The 19,850-nt window shown below is 35.4% G+C and overlaps 1 protein-coding gene across 5 annotated transcripts in view; it reads right to left on the bottom strand.

The window, feature by feature from the left end:
- Positions 1 to 19,850, bottom strand: part of Glcci1 (glucocorticoid induced 1) — a 79,839-nt gene that overhangs the window by 41,959 nt on the left and 18,030 nt on the right. For all 5 annotated transcript variants that reach the window (XM_052719834.1, XM_052719835.1, XM_052719836.1 and 2 more), the window contains exon 2: positions 11,360 to 11,511. In XM_052719834.1, coding sequence (XP_052575794.1) covers positions 11,360 to 11,511 — 152 coding nt within the window. The remainder of the gene's footprint in view (positions 1 to 11,359; positions 11,512 to 19,850) is intronic.

The raw sequence follows: 19,850 nt of genomic DNA, 5'->3' as shown, positions 1-19,850 counted from the left end.
TTTATCAGTATGTTATGTTCTAGATAACTGTGTTAGAACCTTAACATGTATTATTTTGCATAATCTTCACTGCAATAGGTAAGAGATTTATCCTCTAGCATCCAGAAGCATAAAAACCTTTCCAGATGGTTTACATTGTTCCTCTTATCTAAAAACCAATCATTTATACAAAATAAGCATTAGCATCTAGAGATGCAGAATCCATTCTCAACATTATTCCTAAATTATGAGCTAATTCTTAACTATAATCTTATAAAGCAAGTCTGGAGTTGAACAGTAGGTCCATACCAAAGTAGGCATGGTCCTGGTTTAGAGAAAAATACTTTTCTTTCTTTCAGGTATATACTTAGCTGTACTAAGGAAAAACCCATGAGTTTCTTAAGGATATTTTCATTCAAGTATATCATGTACTTTGATCATATTTACTTCCAAAATTTTCCAAGATCTACATCTATTTTATACTATACATATATAAATGATTATAAATACATCTATTAAGTCTAGCATCCTTCTATGTCAGAAAACATGCAATAATTGTCTGAGTCTGACATTTCACTTAATGAATTTCAGTTCCATCCACTTCCCTTCAAACATGATTTTGTTCTTTATGGCTAAATAAAACTCCATCTTTATGGGTATACATATGTGCATCACATTTTATCTACTCATCTGTTGGATGAGCATCTAGGCTGATTGCTTAACTTGGCTATTATTGTAAACAGTGCTCCAAAGAACAAGGACAAGCAGGTCATGTCTCTGTCATTTGTTGTCTTAGATAACTCTTGAGTAGGAGTGGTATAATTGTCATATGGTAGCTTTACTTTTAGCATTTTAAGGAAACTCCATATTGATTTCCATAGTGACCATACTAATTTGCACTGCCACCATCCCCATGTTCACTGGTATGCTGATTTCTTAATGATAGTAACTGGGGTTAAAAAAGAATCCCAATGTTTTCATTTGATTTGATTTAGTCCTGATGACTAAGAATGTTGAACATTTTTCATGTTTATTGGTTCGTTATACTTCATCTTCTGTAAACTGTCTGTTCATTTAATTTGCCCATTTATTAACTGAGCTGTTTGGTTAGACACTTCAACAAATGGTCCTCAGAAATCTGGATAGCAAACACAGAAGAAGAAAACTAACACCCTATTTCTCATCCTACCAAAAAACAATTTAAAATGGATTGAAGGCCGGGCAGCAGTGGCGCACGCCTTTAATCCCAGCACTCGGGAGGCAGAGCCAGGCGGATCTCTGTGAGTGGGAGCCCAGCCTGGGCTACAGAGCAAGATCCAGGACAGGCACCAAAACTACACAGAGAAACCCTATCTCGAAAAACCAAAACCAAAATGGATTGAAGATTTTAGTGGAAGACCTGAAACTCCACAACTACTGGAAGAAAACACAGGGAAAATACTTCAAAATACAGGAATAGACAAGGACTTTCTGATAAGAACTCTTAAGAGTTCAGGAAATAATACAAGAACTGACACATGTGGAAGGAGGTGGTGAAGCGATAGCTCAGTCAGTAAGAGCTTGTCAGACAAGCACGATGATCTGAGTTCAACTCCTGAAACCCATGTCAAAAGCTGGGCATGGTGGTATGTTTGTGACCTCAGTGCTGCGAAGAGGCATGTCACTCCCTGGAATTCCTTGGCCAGGTGGCCTAGTGTAATTGGTAAATTCCAGTCCACTGAGAGATGCTGTCTCAATAAACAAGGTAGATAGTGCCTGAGGAATAACACTTGATGTTGACCTCTAGCCTCCAAACATACACCTAGTCATACATTTTCATTTTTACACACACCCACTCCCACATGCATACACACACATGCACAAATGCAGAGTTAACAAATGAGATTACACAAAACAAAGAACCTTCTAAATGCAAAGAGAGTAACAATGTGGAAAGACAGCCCACAAAACGGGAACATTATGTCTGCCAACTATATAGCTGACACATTATTATGTAGGGCATACAAAGTACTAAAAAAGTTAAATAGCAAAAACCAAGTAATTGCCGTTACCTAAGGACATGTCAACAGAAAGTCCTTGAACAAGGGCACAGGAAACCCAAACAGCTCTATCAATTGTGACTTTGGATCAAAAATGAATTTCTGATCTAACTGGTAAGCTGAAGGCTATTTTTAATTATTATTACTATTAAGGTAATGTCATCTATTCCTTTGATTTCCTAAACAAGCTCTTTTCAGGTAAAGGGGGAAGAGGCTGGATATTTTAATACTGTTTCAAAGAATGTATATATTTTAATTCAGAATAGTGATTTAACTGCATGATGGCTACAGCCAACTGTTAAATACTTATTCTCAAAAACAGACTCCTAGAGAAGGCTGTTGGTGGAAAATCAAGAAGCTCCCCATACAACAGATTAATGAGATTTAAAAAATTCTACTTAAGAAGAAAGCCATCTAGAAAAAGAGCACACATACATAAGAATTTTATTCAAGATTTTGTTTTTTGAGTTTTTTGTTTTTTGTTTTTCTTGAGACAGGGTTTCTTTGTGTAAGAGTCCTAGCTGCCCTGGAACTCTCTTTGTAGACCAGGTTGGTCTTGAACTCATATGAGATCTGCCAGTTTCTGCCTCCCAAGTGCCCCAGTGCTGGGATTAAAGGTGTACGCCACTACATCCAGGATCATTCAAGATTAAACAACCCATTTATTATTTTTAAAAAGATACAAGTTTTGGTGAGGTTGTTTGCCAACACTGTTCTCAAACTCCTACGCTCAGAGGACCCTCCTGCCAGTGCCTGGCTCAAAGATTTCTTTCTCAAATAACCAAAGGAGATAGAGTCATGACAAAAAAATTGAGATTTTCTAAAGAAATATAATCTATAAACATACTAGGCTAGTACATTTCATGGATTAAAACTGTTTCAAACTCAAATAATAGATAATTCAAATGGTATTTACACCATGCTAGAACACAAAGGGAGGAAATCTTGTAAGACCTTTTCACAAAGCAAGTATAAACTAGCCTTAGTATTACATCACACACACACACACATACACACACACACACACACACACACACACACACACACACACACACACACACACACACAACTTCAGGCCTAAATGGTGAACTTCTGAATATTTAATATCATAAATAATCCATGTGCTATTGTATATTTATTTTAAGTCTAGGTAAACAAAGCGTTTTTCTGGAAATGTTAATGAACAACCAAATAATAGTCTACTAATGAACCTCACTACACCTGGGATGTGACATAGATGGAATTTCTGTCTCTCATGCTTGAGATAATGGATTCAATTTCCAGCATGGAATAAAAAATTTTCAAAGGATATTTATATTACAGAATGCTATAATCTATAACAATGAAATGGCATTTGTTATATAAGCAACCCTTCATCATACCCGAGCAATCCTTCTTAAATAAAACAAGAAACAAAATCAGTAAAATCAGAATATAAGCTGGAAATATTATAATATGTATTAGATTAGATACATAATATAACATATAATAATACTGGAAGTATTATACACACCAACCATACTTATGTCACAGAAAAATAATGTCCATTGAATAAATTTGCTTAGAGACAAGAACAATTTTTGCTAACATAATCAGTAGTCTGAATGGCTGAAAGTATTAACACAATATGCAATTCCAAGAGAAGACATAAAACAAAGAATAGGTAAAAAGAAGACAGAATTATTGTTTATATAATCATATATCTAGAAAACCAAAGAAAAGTATCTAAAAATTTATCAAAAACAAGAATATTCTAATTGAAATACAGTACATATAAATAAGAAGGTAATCAAAAGTCTGAATTACAGCAGCAGACCATAAGAGAAAACACTAAGCAACGTAAGCTTAACAAGAAATTAGTTTACTTTATAAGACTTTACATTTTTTGTTCTAAAGGACAACAATAACAACTTAATAAATAGATAATCCTTTACTCGGATAAGATTCAATATGGTAAAGTTGATAGTTTCACAGCAATATTATAGGAGAAAATAGTCTAAGATGAATTTAATAAAACTAAAGTCAGCCATAAAGTCAAGGCGCATGCCTAGGATCATCAAGCAGAGAAAGTTAGAGTTACAGTATAAACTCAAATTACATCAGCACATATTTAGTGTATTTCTACAGGCACAGAAATTCTCAAAGCCTGTGCATCTACCCACTACCACACATAGGAACCCTGTTAATAATGATTAAAGAGGACTCAGGAGCTGGCAGCTATTATTCATGTTCATCTAAATTATAGAGACCATTCTGATCCTAAAAGGCCTTACTTATTAAACAAAATTGATAAAACCCAGAAACACCTAACCTGAAATAGTATTACTTTTTCAATACAGATGAATTAAAACACCACGGGACAAGTATGGAAGGTCTGTAAATGCATTCCTGTGAGAAATGAAAGTCTGTGGATTTCATGAGGTATTTCAACAGCATGGTATCATAATCCTCTGACAAGTGGTAAAGGTGGCGTCCAAAGGGAAAATTCTCCCTTAGGCTGGGGGACTTCTTCTTTTCTAAGATACATGAAAAAACTATAAAAATACACATCTAACCTGAGACATTTTATATTTTTGTTTAAAAAAGAAGGTGGTGGCAGGGTCTCTTAACACTTGAACACATGGGTGGTGATGGTGCATGCCTTTAATCTCAGCACTCGGGAGGCATAGGCAGGCGGATCTCTGTGAGTTCAAGGACAGCCTGGTCTACTGGACTGTTACACAGAGAAACCTTGTCTCATAAAACCAAAAAAAAAAAAAAAAAGTGAAAAACTTGAACATAGCCTATCAAATGGAATCAGCTATAGAACAGGTAACAAACCAAGGCCCAAGCTCATATTTGGATGGATTATTCACACAGAGAAAATTACCTCTACTGAATGAGAAAAAAAAATCAAAGTAAAGCTCAAAGGTGAACAGGACAGTAAACTATTAAGACTTTTTTTTTTTTAGTTTAAATAAGATTAAGAAAAAAGAAAATTTAAGTTACTAACAAAACTGGAGGGGCATGACTTCTAGTACTTTATCTTTTTCATTCATCTTTTTTTGATATTGATTTTATGTTCACACTGGAATGTTTGCAAGTTTTAAATTAAAATAAGTAACCCTATGCTCCAAAAATTGTATGAAGTGGTTATACACTGCACATCAGTATACTGGATTATGAGACAGTAAAGATTCAAACCTTCACAAACAAACTATAGCTTAGAACTATAAAGAAAGTATTTTCCTGCTCATACAACAAGGATAAGGTCAGTAAGAAGTTCATGCTTGTCCCGTCAGTCAGTGACCCAGATGGATGGAGTAGCAATGGACACTGGCACTTTCCCTTGTCAGAAAATATATACCACCTCTTTAAAGCCAGCAGTCATAATCATTATTATACCTGGGGAATCACAGGAAACACATCTGATTAGTGCTGCAGACTCTCTTCATTATCTGTCTACTTTACTAACATATACATATACACATGTGCTCCACATTTACAAACACAGATTTAAAATAAGATGAGAGATTATACTTCACACTATGGGCAAAGGCAGAAAAATTGTTCCTATTGCTTGACTATAATAACCTTAACTCTAAATTAATTAAAATATTTAGATTTAGTTATTTTTATTTTATACGTATGAGTATTATGTCTACATGTGTGTCTTTGCACCACGTTTGCACCTGGTGCCTGCAAATGTCAGAAAAGGGTGTTAGGTCCCCTGAAACTGTAGTTACAGATGGTTGTGAGCCACCAACTGAGTGCCGGGAACTGAACCTGAGCCCTCTGCAAGAACAAGCAAATCATCTGCTGAATCATCTTTCTAGACCTCAAGTTAAATTTTAAAAGGCTATAATTTTTCTTTAAAAAGCATTATGCTTTCAAGGCTAAAGAAAAAAGTTTCAAAAAATTTTACAAATGTTTTTTAGTTCTTCTTTCTGCTAAGCTAGACAAATTAAACTAATAAACTGGCAACGACCTATTTCTCCAGTGGCTTTCAAAATCAGTAAGCCTTATCTTTTAATACTCAGAGTGACTATGTGGTCAGGACACTCACATGTCAACTTTACAAAAAAAGGACACAAATGTGTGGATCACATAGTAGTCAATTCAATGAGCTGTGTGTTTTGTTGTTTTCTTTTAGTAAGGGTCCCACTATGTAACCCAGGATGGCCTCAAATCTGCAGTCCTCCTGCCCTAGGCTCCCAAACATCAGGATTACACACACATAGTACCCAAACTAGCTCAAGGGATTACAAGTTTTTTCTTCTAAAAAAAAAAAAAAATCTAAGAAATTTTTCAAATAGAAAAGTTAAAAACTGGTATGGTTCAGGGTGGTACTTCCTTCCCAAGCAGAATATTATGGGTTCAATCTCAACCAAAGCAACCCCTCCTCTCCCACATACACATATACATACATAGCGGGGGGAATTCAATAGCTCATAAAGCTCACAGATTCCTATACAAGACTCTTCTACATTTACTTTACCACATATGTATCCATCTATCCAGCAAACCTTATTTAATTCATTACAAAGTAGTATTATACTTAACCTAGAAACAGCTCAGAGTTCAGTGTGCTTCTGTAGTCTCTATTTTTAAAGTTAACAATCATATGGTAAAACATACATGCACATTAGAATAAACTGACAAATGTATTCACATCTAAACTTAAATATCTACACAGATGCACAATACTCAATTCATATGAGCAGAATACTATTGTGGTTGTGAGAGGCTAGAGGCAAAGACTGGAACAATACTGGACCAAAGGGCATCAAATCTCAATAAAGAAAAATGATTTCAAGAAATAAGTTGTTTCATAGTGACTATAATTAATAACATATTGCATATATAGTCGTGCATTGCATAATGACATTTCAGTAAATTTAGGAGGACCCATACAACAGGGATCCATAAAATTATTAATAGGATTGAAAACATTCTCATTGCCTAGTCATAGTGCTTTTAACATGGTCACATAATATATTTCAAATTTATGGTGATGTTGGTGAAAACAAATACTACACTGTCCTGAGCTGTATAAACACACAGTGTATGTAAATATGTTCCATATGTTATAATTGATAATAAACAATTACTTACATACCTAAAAATACTATGCTTTATCATCAGAGCATACACTTGCACATAAAAAAAAAGTCTACTGTGAAACAGCACACTGTTCTGTCAACCTCAGCCTCAAACATCTCTTCACTAAGAAGTAATAAGCCAGCAATTGGCTAATGCCATTTTGGTTTGCATTCACTTTAAACACACAATGATGATATTGTATAATGACACATTTCTTAGAATGTGTCTTTGCTGTTTGTTAAATGATGTATGTACAAAACAAAAAATGCAAATACTAAACTATAAGTGTTGTTAGTATCCAAAGAAGTTATGAGAATGTATATATTTAAAAGTCCACACATTTTTTGAATTAATAATTTCTCTCCAACCATTAATTATCATGTAATTAAAACACAGCAATACAAAAGGAAGAAATTATTACAAATACCCTTTTACAAAGGGAAGGCAAATATTTAATATCTATAGCAAGATGAGTACATACTATCTACCCAACTGACATCAAACTAAAAAAAAATTACTCCCACAGGAGTTCAAGAATCAATCCATGAAGAATAGATATAGCACTAAAAGTAATTTTGTATGTTCCTCTCCTGTATCTTCAATTAAACTTATAAATGCTTCAGGGGCAGGAGCATTTCTTGGGCATGTGAGGCAAACACTAGATTAAATGCTATACAAATCAGTGGCTGTTCGAGAAGAAGTGAAGAAAAACCAAAAGCCTAAGAAGCAGGCCAATCTGGGCTCAAATCTGTTCAAACCTAACCAGCTGTGTAACCTTGTATCCATTAGCTAAGTTTTGTAAGCCTTCAATTCATTATTATCTAAGAATTAAGGCTTACATTTCACTTTCCTTTCAAAGTCAAATTTCAAATAAACGACCTATATCCAGACCCAGGCATGGCAAGCTCACCTTCTGCACTCCAAGATTTATAGGAAATTCCTCTGACCCTATTCTAGACATACACAGGGTAAAAGGACACTCAGGGACAAAGCACATGCATACCACAAGCCTATCCCTGTTGTAGGGAGATATATATGGGCCTATTTAGAACTAAACAACAGGAAGCCTGACCTCCATAGTCTGAAAAGACCTTTATGGACAGAATTTAATTGTGAGGATGGTGGGGGGGGGTATTCAAAATTTCTATAAACATAAAAAGGCATTTCAAATGACAGAACATAGTATGGGACAAGAAGAGAGTAGTTTAGACTTTGGATAGGTTTGGCCCTTATGAACATATTCTCTCATATAACTCTGAGGTATCCAAGAATTTCCAGTTCAAACTTGACTTTCTGGTCCCTATGAAAATTTATTTGTCAAAGTTGGATGAGCTGTATCTTATGTAACTAAATAATATATACATATGAATGGGTGTTCGTATTTGCTAAAGACCCTGAAAAGTATTAAAAGTTGTTTTCCTACAGCTAGTGTTAATAACCTAGTGTGTTTATAGCATTTGCCACACTTCAGTATCATTTCATTGTATAACAATGCATTAGGTTTCAATATACCAACTGTGCAGATAAAGAGACACATAAGAAACTTACGCAGAACTTTTGTCTTTGCCTCTACACTACTCTCTACTTCCAAATATCTTGGCACTCTACCCAGCCATAACATTAATTCTATACTCTCTACAACATACCCTTAATCCCTAGATCCTTATAGTCTCTGTGACCTCTCTTTGGCATCAGTCACTAACCTTTCTTAGAAATGTTTTCTCTTTTGGCTTCTAGGACTATACTATCCAGCTCTTCTCTCTGCTTTTTGTTCTTAAGGGTGCTATTTTTCAGAGTTGTTTTAAAAGATAAATAAGATACTATTTCTGGATAGTGTTAGTACAAAGCATATGTTTAATAAATGTAAGATTTTCTTGCCCTAGGGGAGATATAATCTAAAAAGAACAGCAACTATTATCAGCACCATGTCAGCTATTACACTAGGAAAGTCAGACATAATCTGTGGAAGAAATCTAGTTTTAATATGACTTAGGTGCATGATCATGGGCAAGTCATTTTGCTTCTCTGAGTTTCTGCTTCCCATCTGAATTATACTGCAATGTTCTTGTGAAAATTAAACAAGAAAAAGGTAATAAAACAAACAGTACATGGTACATAGTAAATGTTTGCTCCCTGGGATGGTCTGTATGTCAAGTGTGTTGCTGATTGGTCAATAAATAAATCGCTGATTGGCCAGTGGCCAGGCAGGAAGTATACGCGAGAATAAAGCTGGGAAGTGGAAGGCTGAGTCAGAGAGACACTGCCAGCCGCCATGATGACAAACAGCATGTGAAGATGCCGGTAAGCCACGAGCCATGTGGCAAGGTATAGATTTATAGAAATGGATTAATTTAAGCTGTAAGAAAAGTTAGCAAGAAGCCTGCCACTGCCATACAGTTTGTAACCAATATAAGTCTCTGTGTTTACTTGGTTGGGTCTGAGCGGCTGTAGGACTGGCAGGTGAGAGAGATTTGTCCTGACTGTGGGCCAGGCAGGAAAACTCTAGCTACAGCTCCCTCTACTTGTTTCCAAATAAATAAAACTAGTTCTTTCATCCTTTTGTGTGACTTCCCCAAACTATGTTCTGAGTCATTCAACTTGTTGTCTCTTACCCTTTATACCTATACTCTTTCACAATTGTGAATCCAACTCTTCTAGAATATGGTTCTCAATCATCTCTATCGGTATCTCCCTCTAATGCCTACCCCATATCTGTAAGGTATGCGAATTCTTTCTTCTGAAAATCCCACTGCTTGCTATATCAAATTTATCATTTTCTTGCTAAAACAATAGAAAGCAAAAGATTGCAGTATAAAAAATGATGAAGCAGAGCTGATGGGATGGCTGATAAAAAAGCAACTCCTTTCAGTTTCCAAGCTTGCCTAAAACAGTGACAACAAAACTGCTAAGCAGGGTTCTCACAGATCATGTCCAAAATGCTCTCTCCTGCATTTCCCTCATTCTTCAAACAAGAAACTGTAATTCCGTTAAAAAATATAAAGCCCCAAATGCTCTTATTCTGAATACCCTTACATTTATATATATTTCCTAATCCAATACCTACTTACTATCTTCTATCCCTACCTGTATGACATGTACTTTATGCCCAATAACAATCACGTATATTTCTAATATATTTCAGGATTTTCAAAAAACATTTAGTGAAGACATAGTCAAAACACAGATCAGGCCCTCTGAATGGGTGAGACAGTTGATTGGCTTGATCTGTTTGGGAAGCATCCAGGCAGTGGGACCGGGTCCTGTGCTCATTGCATGAGTTGGCTGTTTGAAACCTGGGGCTTATGCAGGGTCACTTGGCTCGGCCTGGGAGGAGAGGACTGGACCTGCCTGGACTGAGTCTACCAGGTTCATCTCAGTCCTCGGGGGAGGCTTTGTCCTGGAGGAGGTGTGAATGTGGGGTGGGCTGAGGGGAAGGTGAGGGGGGCGGGAGGGAGGAGAACAAGGGAATCCGTGGCTGATATGTAGAACTGAATTGTATTGCAAAATAAAAAAAAAAAAAATTAAAATTATATATAATTGAATGAATATTGCGAATGTAGTCTATGGATACTACAAATGTGATTAATATCATGAGTGTAATTAATGAATATCATGAGTGTAATTTAAAAAAAAAATTTAAAAAAAAGCAAAAAAAAAGAAACCTTGCCTTGAAGAAAAAAATAAATAAAAAAGAATTTTGACTTAAAGAAAAAAAAAAAAAACACAGACCATAATAAGTAAAGATGTTTAGATACTTTTTTCTGACATGAGAGGAAATGTTCTTCAACTCAAAAGGCTAGGGATTCTTTTAAAATAGGGAAAATAAGAAAATGGAAAATTTTCTATTTCACTGGTTTTAGTCTTGCCTTTATAACAGGAAAATAGCCTTTCAACATAATCCATGTTGCTAATACTCTAGAAGCCATTTTTCAAGACCTGTGCAAACTTTTCTTCAAAAAAATAAATTTTCTAAAATGCTTCCTAGTCATTATCTTCATTTTATTATAGAACTATCATTTTATTATAAAACAATTCTTAAAATGACAGTATGCCTCTAAAATCATATAATACAGACTAAATTTACTTACTAAATATTAAATAACTTAAAAACTTCTATATCCAACTGACAAAAAATTATTATGAGGCAGCAAATTTAAAACAATGGCTTCTGCTTTGGTTGGCTTTATTTCATATCCAGGATAATTTAATCACATTCGAGTTTCAAAATCAAAGAACTAGTTTTGATTTGCTCATCTTACTTGAGTCGCTTTGTCTTTCATGCATGAAGGGTAGTGAACATGAGGGTCCCGTGGCCACTGTCCTGTGAGGTAAGGTCCTGTTATCGCATCCAAGGAAGAGGTTCGCCTTATTGTACTAGAGGTTCGAATTTGCTGAGATTTTGGTCTGTCCGCTATAAAAGTGAAAAAAAAATTAGATGTTAGAGCATATTTTTAAATTAATAAACTTCAGAGCTTGTAAATGTCTTTTCATCACTTTTTCTAGTAACATACAAACTCTAATAGCCCTCTTGTATGAGCTGATGAAAGTTATGGACCCTTTTCCAAGGAAATATATTCATATATATACATAAAAAAAAATCTGTAAGATTTTCACAGATGTGAAAACCCAATCATTTTAGGGATCTGTAAGGAAATCTACATATCATCTCTACTGTAACTTTAATTAAGATTCCATCAGGCCTCACAAGCTGCCACTTTTGTTTGTAAATGCCATCTCTGCATTCATTTCAACTAAATCTTACACTGGCTCCTTGGTTACCATTGCTAAAACTAATTCCACAGTTATCATCTACTTATGACATAAAAGATTTCCACAATTTGGTTCTCATTTACCTCAGTGTTTATCATCTTGCTACTCTTCCACATGCCTATTCTAGAGTCATTTGAATCATTTGTATTTTTCCCAAAAGTAGAATGTGTCTATCTCTGAACCCTCTATTTCCTCGGCCTATAATTCTGTCCTTCCAAGTTCATCTGACAAACTCACTGATCTCTAAGACCAGTTTAGATGTCAGTCATCAGACCGGTACTGTGAAAGCTTGCTCAACATCCTTTTGTCTCCTTCCTTCTCTAGTTAAGAAATCCTCAATCCCTTCTGCTTTCATGGTACCCTAAGTTTGTCTTTCTCTCCCACCAGAACATAATTTCAGATACTACAGACTGAAAAGAAGCTCATGTTTAATAGTCAATGAATTGACTTATGACCACATAAATAATATTCACAAAGAACTTCGTATTTTAATTCAACATCCTTATTTGTAGATGAAGAATTCAAAGCAGTAAAGGGAATTCATTGTGTAATGAAGTAGAGCAAGGGGAAAGATACATGGTGAAAGAGACAGAGAGATCTCTGAACATTCTATACAGTTCGATCAATCTGCTCCCACAATTTCACTCTCTTCCACATTCAGGTACCTTAAGTATCTACTGAAAATCAACATTATTACATGAAACACCTAACATATAAAGAAATTAGATTTTCCATGTATCTACCCCAAATAACTTATACTATCAATATGTTCTTATAATAAAGTCCATGGGATTGGGAACGAATAAAGTTCCCAAGACTCAGTCTTTACAGTCCTGTTTTAAATCAGGCATTGTACTACCCATATTACTAAAGATCAGGAAAAATAATTTAATTTGTCACTGTCATTTAGGTATCTTCTTGAAACCAGAATGCACTATTAGTTTATCAAAACAGAGAGAGAAAAAGTACTATGGATCCTGATGTTATATTATCTAGGCACTATCTTAGAAATGTAGCTTCTGTTTGACCTAAGAATTATTAGAGAAAATCTGAAAATTACCAAATTCCCTCTTTATTTTTATTACTTAATTAAAGTTTACTGTGCATAAAAGCAGAAAACCTAATGTCTATTTCTACTATTAGGAATCGCATGTAATTTTCTTTGTGCAAAAAAAAGCATGATTGTGGTGGTATTGTGTTCCCCAAAATATTGTGCACGCTAATAAACTTATCTGGGGTCAGAGAACAGAACAGTCACAATATTAAACATAGAGGATAGACAGTGGTAGCACACGCCTTTAATCCTAGCATTCCAGAGGCAGTAACCCCTCTGGATCTCTGTGAGTTTAAGGTCACATTGGAAACAGCCAGGCATGGTGACTCACGCCTTTAATCCCAGAAAGTGAGCCTTTAATCCCAGGGAATGATGGCAGAAAGCAGAAAGATATATAAGGCGTGAGGACCAGAAACTAGAAGCTTTTAGCTGTTTAAGCTTCAGGCTTTCGAGCAGCAGTTCAGCTGAGATCCATTTGGATGAGAACTCAGAAGCTTCCTTCCAGTCTGAGGAAACAGGATCAGCTGAGGAACTGTCGAGGTGAGGTAGCTGTGGCTTGTTCTGCTTCTCTGATCTTCCAGCATTCACCCCAATAACTGGCCTCAGGTTTGATTTTATTGATAAGAATTTTTAAGATTCATGCTACACCTGATTAATTTTCCTGAGTAATAAAAAAACATACATTTTGGCTTTAGAATACAACTTGTCAACTGAATTAAATAAAAACTTAAGAGTAAAGAGTTAGCCACTGGATGTGGTACTTAGAAAGGTTATCTAATATGTCAACTACTGAGTTCTAAAAATTTTCTTTTTTTGGAAAAAATTCACATTTATATTTTTGTTCTTTACAATTTGATACATGTCAATGTGTAACATCATCATTACTTATAGGCATTGTAATTAACATCTGTCTTACTTACTACTTTTTACTTTTAAATACTATCAAGCTAAATATTATGGTTCCCAACTGCTTTCTATATAATTTGCCTTGTATGTTTATTCTCAAGATCATCTAATCAAATGTAATGGGTATGTTTTATACAAACTATCTAATCCTACTTGTTATTGTAAAAAGTGAGTTTATCCCTCTTGTCATAGCTTATACTGTATTTTTTCCTAGTTTGTAATATTTCCTTCCCACTTGTTGTTTGTTTTACTATTTTTCTCCTTGACCCTTTCTTATTACCTCTTAATTCTTTCCAGTATTTTTCCCAGTTTATAAAAGCAATATATACTAATTTTATAAACTGTGAAAATGAAATTAATGTATACCTTAAAATTTGATTTGTCATGCCCTTTTAAAGGTTTTTAAAAGTTACTTTATACTTCATCTACCAAAAAGAAACAGGATAAAAACAATTACTCCTTGAATGACAGAGCCAATAATAAAAAGGACAATGAAACTAAAAAGCCATTAATAGTGAAAAACATAACCTCTACTTAATTTACTCTAAGCTATTTAAAAATTGTATGTAGCCTATATGCTTTTAAAACTCTTTGTAAGCTGAGTATGTAGATCATTTGATCAGTACAAGACCCTGGGGTTCAGTACCTATCACCATTAAAAAGTAAAAATTAAAAAATCCTCCTAGCCAGACATGCAGGTGTGGTGGAACACACCTTTGATCCTAGCACTCAGGAAGCAGAGACAGGTGGAGCTCTGTGAGTTCAAGACCAGCCTGCTTTATACATCGAGTTCTAGGACAGTCAGGACTACATAATGAGACCCTGTCTCAGGAAAAAACAAAAACAAAAACAAAACAAAACAAATACACAAAAAAACAGCAAGAACAACAAAAAATTCCTCCTAATCTTACAGTAAATAAATACAGATTTTTAAAAAATTTAGTGTGAACATGTGCTCAGATGTATGTCATGTATGTAGAGATCACAGGCTGGCAGGGAGTGTCTTCCTAGCTGACAATGACAGTAATCTTCCATGAAATGATCAGCCATAATAACCCCACTTATCAAATACAATGAAGCTCTTCGATTACCAGAGCATTTATCGTAAATAGTACAACTGTATCAACAAACTCATCTGTTCATATTGTCTAAACTTCCAATGTTGGGGTTTTGACCACTTCAAAATCTAAGCCTAGATGCCCTGAGATTTTTATTGATTTCTATATATTTCCCACCAATTACAGTTTTACATTTTAGCACAATAAATTCAACTGCAAGAGTAATACAACAGAATATCCAATTAACTTGCTCCCAACTTTTTTTTGTTTTGTTTTGTTTTTAATTTTTTTATTTTAGTGGCAATTACTGAAGACTAGCGATTTTGAAAATCTGGTATCTTAAGATAATAATCTCCAGTGGAAAGTTAAAAAAGTGGAATTTCTACCAAAAAAAAAGTTTGAGAATGTTAGAAACTTTAAGAACTTTAGCTCTAGGGTAATATGATACAAGTCGCGATATCCTGCAAACTACACTTAGCAAGTAGTAAAGATGTCTTATTTCTAAACGTCATGCATAATGTAAAGCATACAATACATGAAGTGCTTCCATTCTTTATTGTAGTTTAACACACTTCAGTCTGGTTACCATATATTCAGTTCGGTCTATATGAGCAAATAAAAACTGTCAATTCTCTATGTTTAGACATCAGCCAAAGCTTCCCATTTATAATGACACAAGCAAAGTGCAAACTTAAATCATTTATATTTAGATCTTTTTTTTTTTTTTTTTTTTTTTTTTTTTTTGGTTTTTCGAGACAGGGTTTCTCTGTGTAGCTTTGCGCCTTTCCTGGAACTCACTTGGTAGCCCAGGCTGGCCTCGAACTCACAGAGATCCGCCTGGCTCTGCCTCCCAAGTGCTGGGATTAAAGGCGTGAGCCACCACCGCCCGGCTTATATTTAGATCTTAAAATCGAGCTATCATTCCTTGAAGTATTGTATAGATAGTAATTCTATGAAACAGCTGTCACAACAGCACCAATAAGAACCAACTACTTTATTCTTAATTCAAGAACCCCATTATTACAATTGCAAAGAATCCTAAAAGTATTCCGCAACATGATTAAGAAAACTAAGCACTAACATTGTTATTTTCTGTACAGAAATCATATTAGCATCTTAATACAAATATTTAATTAATAATACTAGCCAACAGAAACAGTAGTGCATCATCTGTTATCCCAGTAATATAACCTAACATGGAAACGGGAAGCAGAAAAAGGAACACCAAAAGCTCTCATGGCAGCTAGCATAACATATGTAACAAAGAAGTGACCTTTCTCAAACAAGGTGGAAATGCAAACTAACACCTGAGTTGTCCTCAGACCTTCACAGAAATGCCTTGGCACACATACATACCCAAACACAAAATCTATTTTTGTTTTTTACCAAACATGATCTGCCTATTAATACTAACACTCAGAGGCTGAAGCAGCAGAATTCTGAAGTCAACACTAGCCTGAGACACATAGCAAAACCCTGTCTAGGAGAATTTGGTAGAAGGAATCAACACTTCAAATGAACTAACTATTCAGGGTACCAGGTCACCCAAATTCTACAATAGCTCAAGAGCTGATGGCTGGAAAACTGGAACTAAATCTTTAGGATCCAGGTGCTCAAATACATACACACACACACACACACACACACACACACACACACACACACACACACACACACACACACAAATAAAAATAAAAATAAAAATAAATAAATAAGCCGGGCGGTGGTGGCTCACGCCTTTAATCCCAGCACTCGGGAGGCAGAGCCAGGCGGATCTCTGTGAGTTCGAGGCCAGCCTGGGCTACCAAGTAAATTCCAGGAAAGGCGCAAAGCTACACAGAGAAACCCTGTCTCGAAAAACCAAAATAAATAAATAAATAAATAAATAAATAAATAAATAAATAAATAAATAAATATACATAGAAGCTTGACTCAAGAAAACATCCTGCTACATAAAGGGCAACCAGTTCTTTGAAATTTGCAATAAGCTAAACTTCTAGATCTAACTAAATTTAATAACAAGTCTGTTCCTTCAAAAAAGGCACTTTCCAAACTAAGCACTGGCCATACAGCAAATTTTAAATTTTAAATAAAGAGCTCAGGTAAACATTAGGAAGATAAAAGCTGAATAAAGATTTGGATAACACTAAAAATGTTTTAGAAAGCATATAGAAACATGTTTTAGTTCACACACACACACACACACACACACACATTTATTTATTTATTCCCATAAAGAAGTTTAATTGGAGTTACTCTACACAAGAGATAATGCTCCTCCCAGAAGATTTATGTTATCAATTGCAAACCCCAATGCAAGGTACAGATACATCATGTTGGTGGTCATGGGTAACCCAAAGATGCCTACACACACACACACACACACACACACACACACACACACACACACACACACAAATACAGGCTACTATCCCTGCTGTTGGTTTAACACACACAACTTGCTAAGACACAATTGTTGAAGCTCACAGGACATGGAGAAATCAAGTAGGTACTAACTAGGAAGCTTCTTCCATGCCAGATAGCTTTCATACTATCAGAAAGAGCTGATGTAGGTTGCTGGGAGGAAGTTAGCAAAAGTTTTACCCAACTGAGAACTTTGTGAACCACAATGACCAGTGTGACAAAATATGCCCACGGGTGCAATAGTAACATGAGATGTTACAATAGTAAACAACTGGTTTCTGATCAGATTTAAGACCCACTCCACAAAGGAAAAGCATTTCTGGTACTGTTAAGCCAGCTAAGAACCCATTTTTGATGTGTTCACAGGCCCCAGTGGGTAAATCCATTACTATTATTTTGTTAAAAGGACACAATATCAAACTGTCCTGTAAATTCATGTCTCTATACCTATAGATTAGTGCAGCTATCAATCTTCATCCTAAATTTCTTTGCACAGTGGGTGGTGGTTAATGCAGAAATTAACAATTGAGCTAGACTGCGGGAGTGCACGCCTTTAATCCCAGAACTCAGGAGGCAGAGCCAGGCGGATCTCTGTGAGTTTGAGGCCAGCCTGGTCTACAGAGTGAGATCCAGGACAGGCACCAAAACTACACAGAGAAGCCCTGTCTCGAAAAACCAAAAAATAAATAAATAAATAAGTAAATAAATAAATAGCAACTTATCAATGTGCAGAGAGTAAATGTTCATGGAGATGAACAGTCACAAATAGGACATCTTTATCACCACCCCCCACCAAGCTTCAAGGACCATCAAAGAAGAGAAGGCAGAAAGATTTTTAAGAGCAAGAGGTTAGGGAGAAAACAGTGTCTTCTAGACATGACAATAAAACTGCATTCATGAACTCACATTAGCCATGGCTGCCTGCACAAGAGTAACCAAGTCAGCCAGGCAGTGGTTCCAGCACTAGGGAGGCAGAGGCAGAAGCAGGTGGATCTCTGAGTTCGAGGCCACCCTGGCCTACAGAATGAGTTCTAGGACAGCCAGGGCTACATAGAGAAACCCAGTCTTGAAAAAAAAAAAAAAGAAGAAGAAGAAGAAGAAGAAGAAGAAGAAGAAGAAGAAGAAGAAGAAGAAGAAGAAGAAGAAGAAGAAGAAGAAGAAGCAGCAGAAGGAGAAGGAAGAAGAAAGAAGAAGAAGGAGAAGGAAGAAGAAAGAAGAAGAAGGAGGAGGAGGAGAAGAAGGGAGGAAGAGGAGGAAAAGAAGGAAGGAAGGAGGAGGAAGGAGGAGGAGGAGGAGGAGGAGGGGCAGCAGAAGCAGCAGCAGCAGCAGCAGGTCAATGTTCTAGCATAGGAGAGAGAGGGGCTCATAAGTCCTCCCATTACCCCCCTCCCCAGGAGCTACTGACAGCTGATGGCTTCTTGGCAAGAATAATTATGTTTTCTTTAAACAAATGGACTATGGTTGGTCAACCATATTCCAGTGGAGGCCTCACACCCATGAGAATATTAACAACACAAACAGTAGGTTATTTTTTTTTAAAAAAAGATAAGACACAAGTTGAGGGCATAGGGAAATGAGGTGGACCTGGGAAGGGTTATTTAAACAGAGTGGGAAGTGAAGGTGATTGAAATACCACGGAAAAGAAAGAGGGAAAAAAGGTTGGAAGATTCAAGCACTTAAAGCATTTGGAGTGCAATGAAAGTTGACTGCAATAAAAGTCATTTACTGAAAAAAATAAGGCAGTCTCAAAAAGGCTATTAAACAGGCTTTCTATATAAGCAGAGTAGAACTTAGGTATTTAAGCAGGGTGAAACTTCAAACGTAATAGTTTAATTTTATTGAAGGATTTAATCATGACCCTAAAATTATAATACTGTACACTCATCTTATAAAACAACTTTTGCCCTTTAAAAATAGTGTTTTATAACGTTTAACCTATTTTAATCTTCATAGAAATCAAAACAGCAAATGCATTGAGACAGCAAGACATTAGGTGGCTTGTCTCCAATTTCAAAATTTTCAAAATGATATACTTTTTAATCTGAGATTTGAAAAATAGCCATAAATGTATACAAGTAGGGAATGTGCTTGCCACTGTTTCAGTACAGTTAAAGACAAAATCGATAAAGTTCCAGTTATAAATAGATTTAGCTTTAGTATATTTGTAATGAGAGCTATTATCTTAGAAACTAGTTTTAAATATAGTTTATTATATATCATATGAATGTTAAATATTTAAATATTATCACTACCAAATTATATTTTTCTTGCCTTATATTTACAGAGAATGATTTTTAAAAGAAATTAAAATTGCATAACTGAGAATAAGAAAAAAAATGTGGACACAAGCATAGTACACAGCTTTAAACTTAGCATTTGGGAAGCAAGGGCAGGCAAATTTCTATGAGTTTGAGACCACCCTAGTCTACATAATGAGTTCCATGCCAGCTAAGGCTACATCATGAGACCATGTCTCAAAAAAAAAAAAAAAAAAAAGAAAGAAAGCACGTAGGAAGGAGATATGCATCTCTATCTAAT

This window comes from Peromyscus californicus, unplaced genomic scaffold (genome assembly GCF_007827085.1).
Source record: "Peromyscus californicus insignis strain IS unplaced genomic scaffold, ASM782708v3 Scaffold_6__1_contigs__length_162567912, whole genome shotgun sequence".
NCBI classification, from domain to species: Eukaryota; Metazoa; Chordata; class Mammalia; order Rodentia; family Cricetidae; genus Peromyscus; species Peromyscus californicus.
This window is presented reverse-complemented; position numbering and strand designations above follow the sequence as displayed.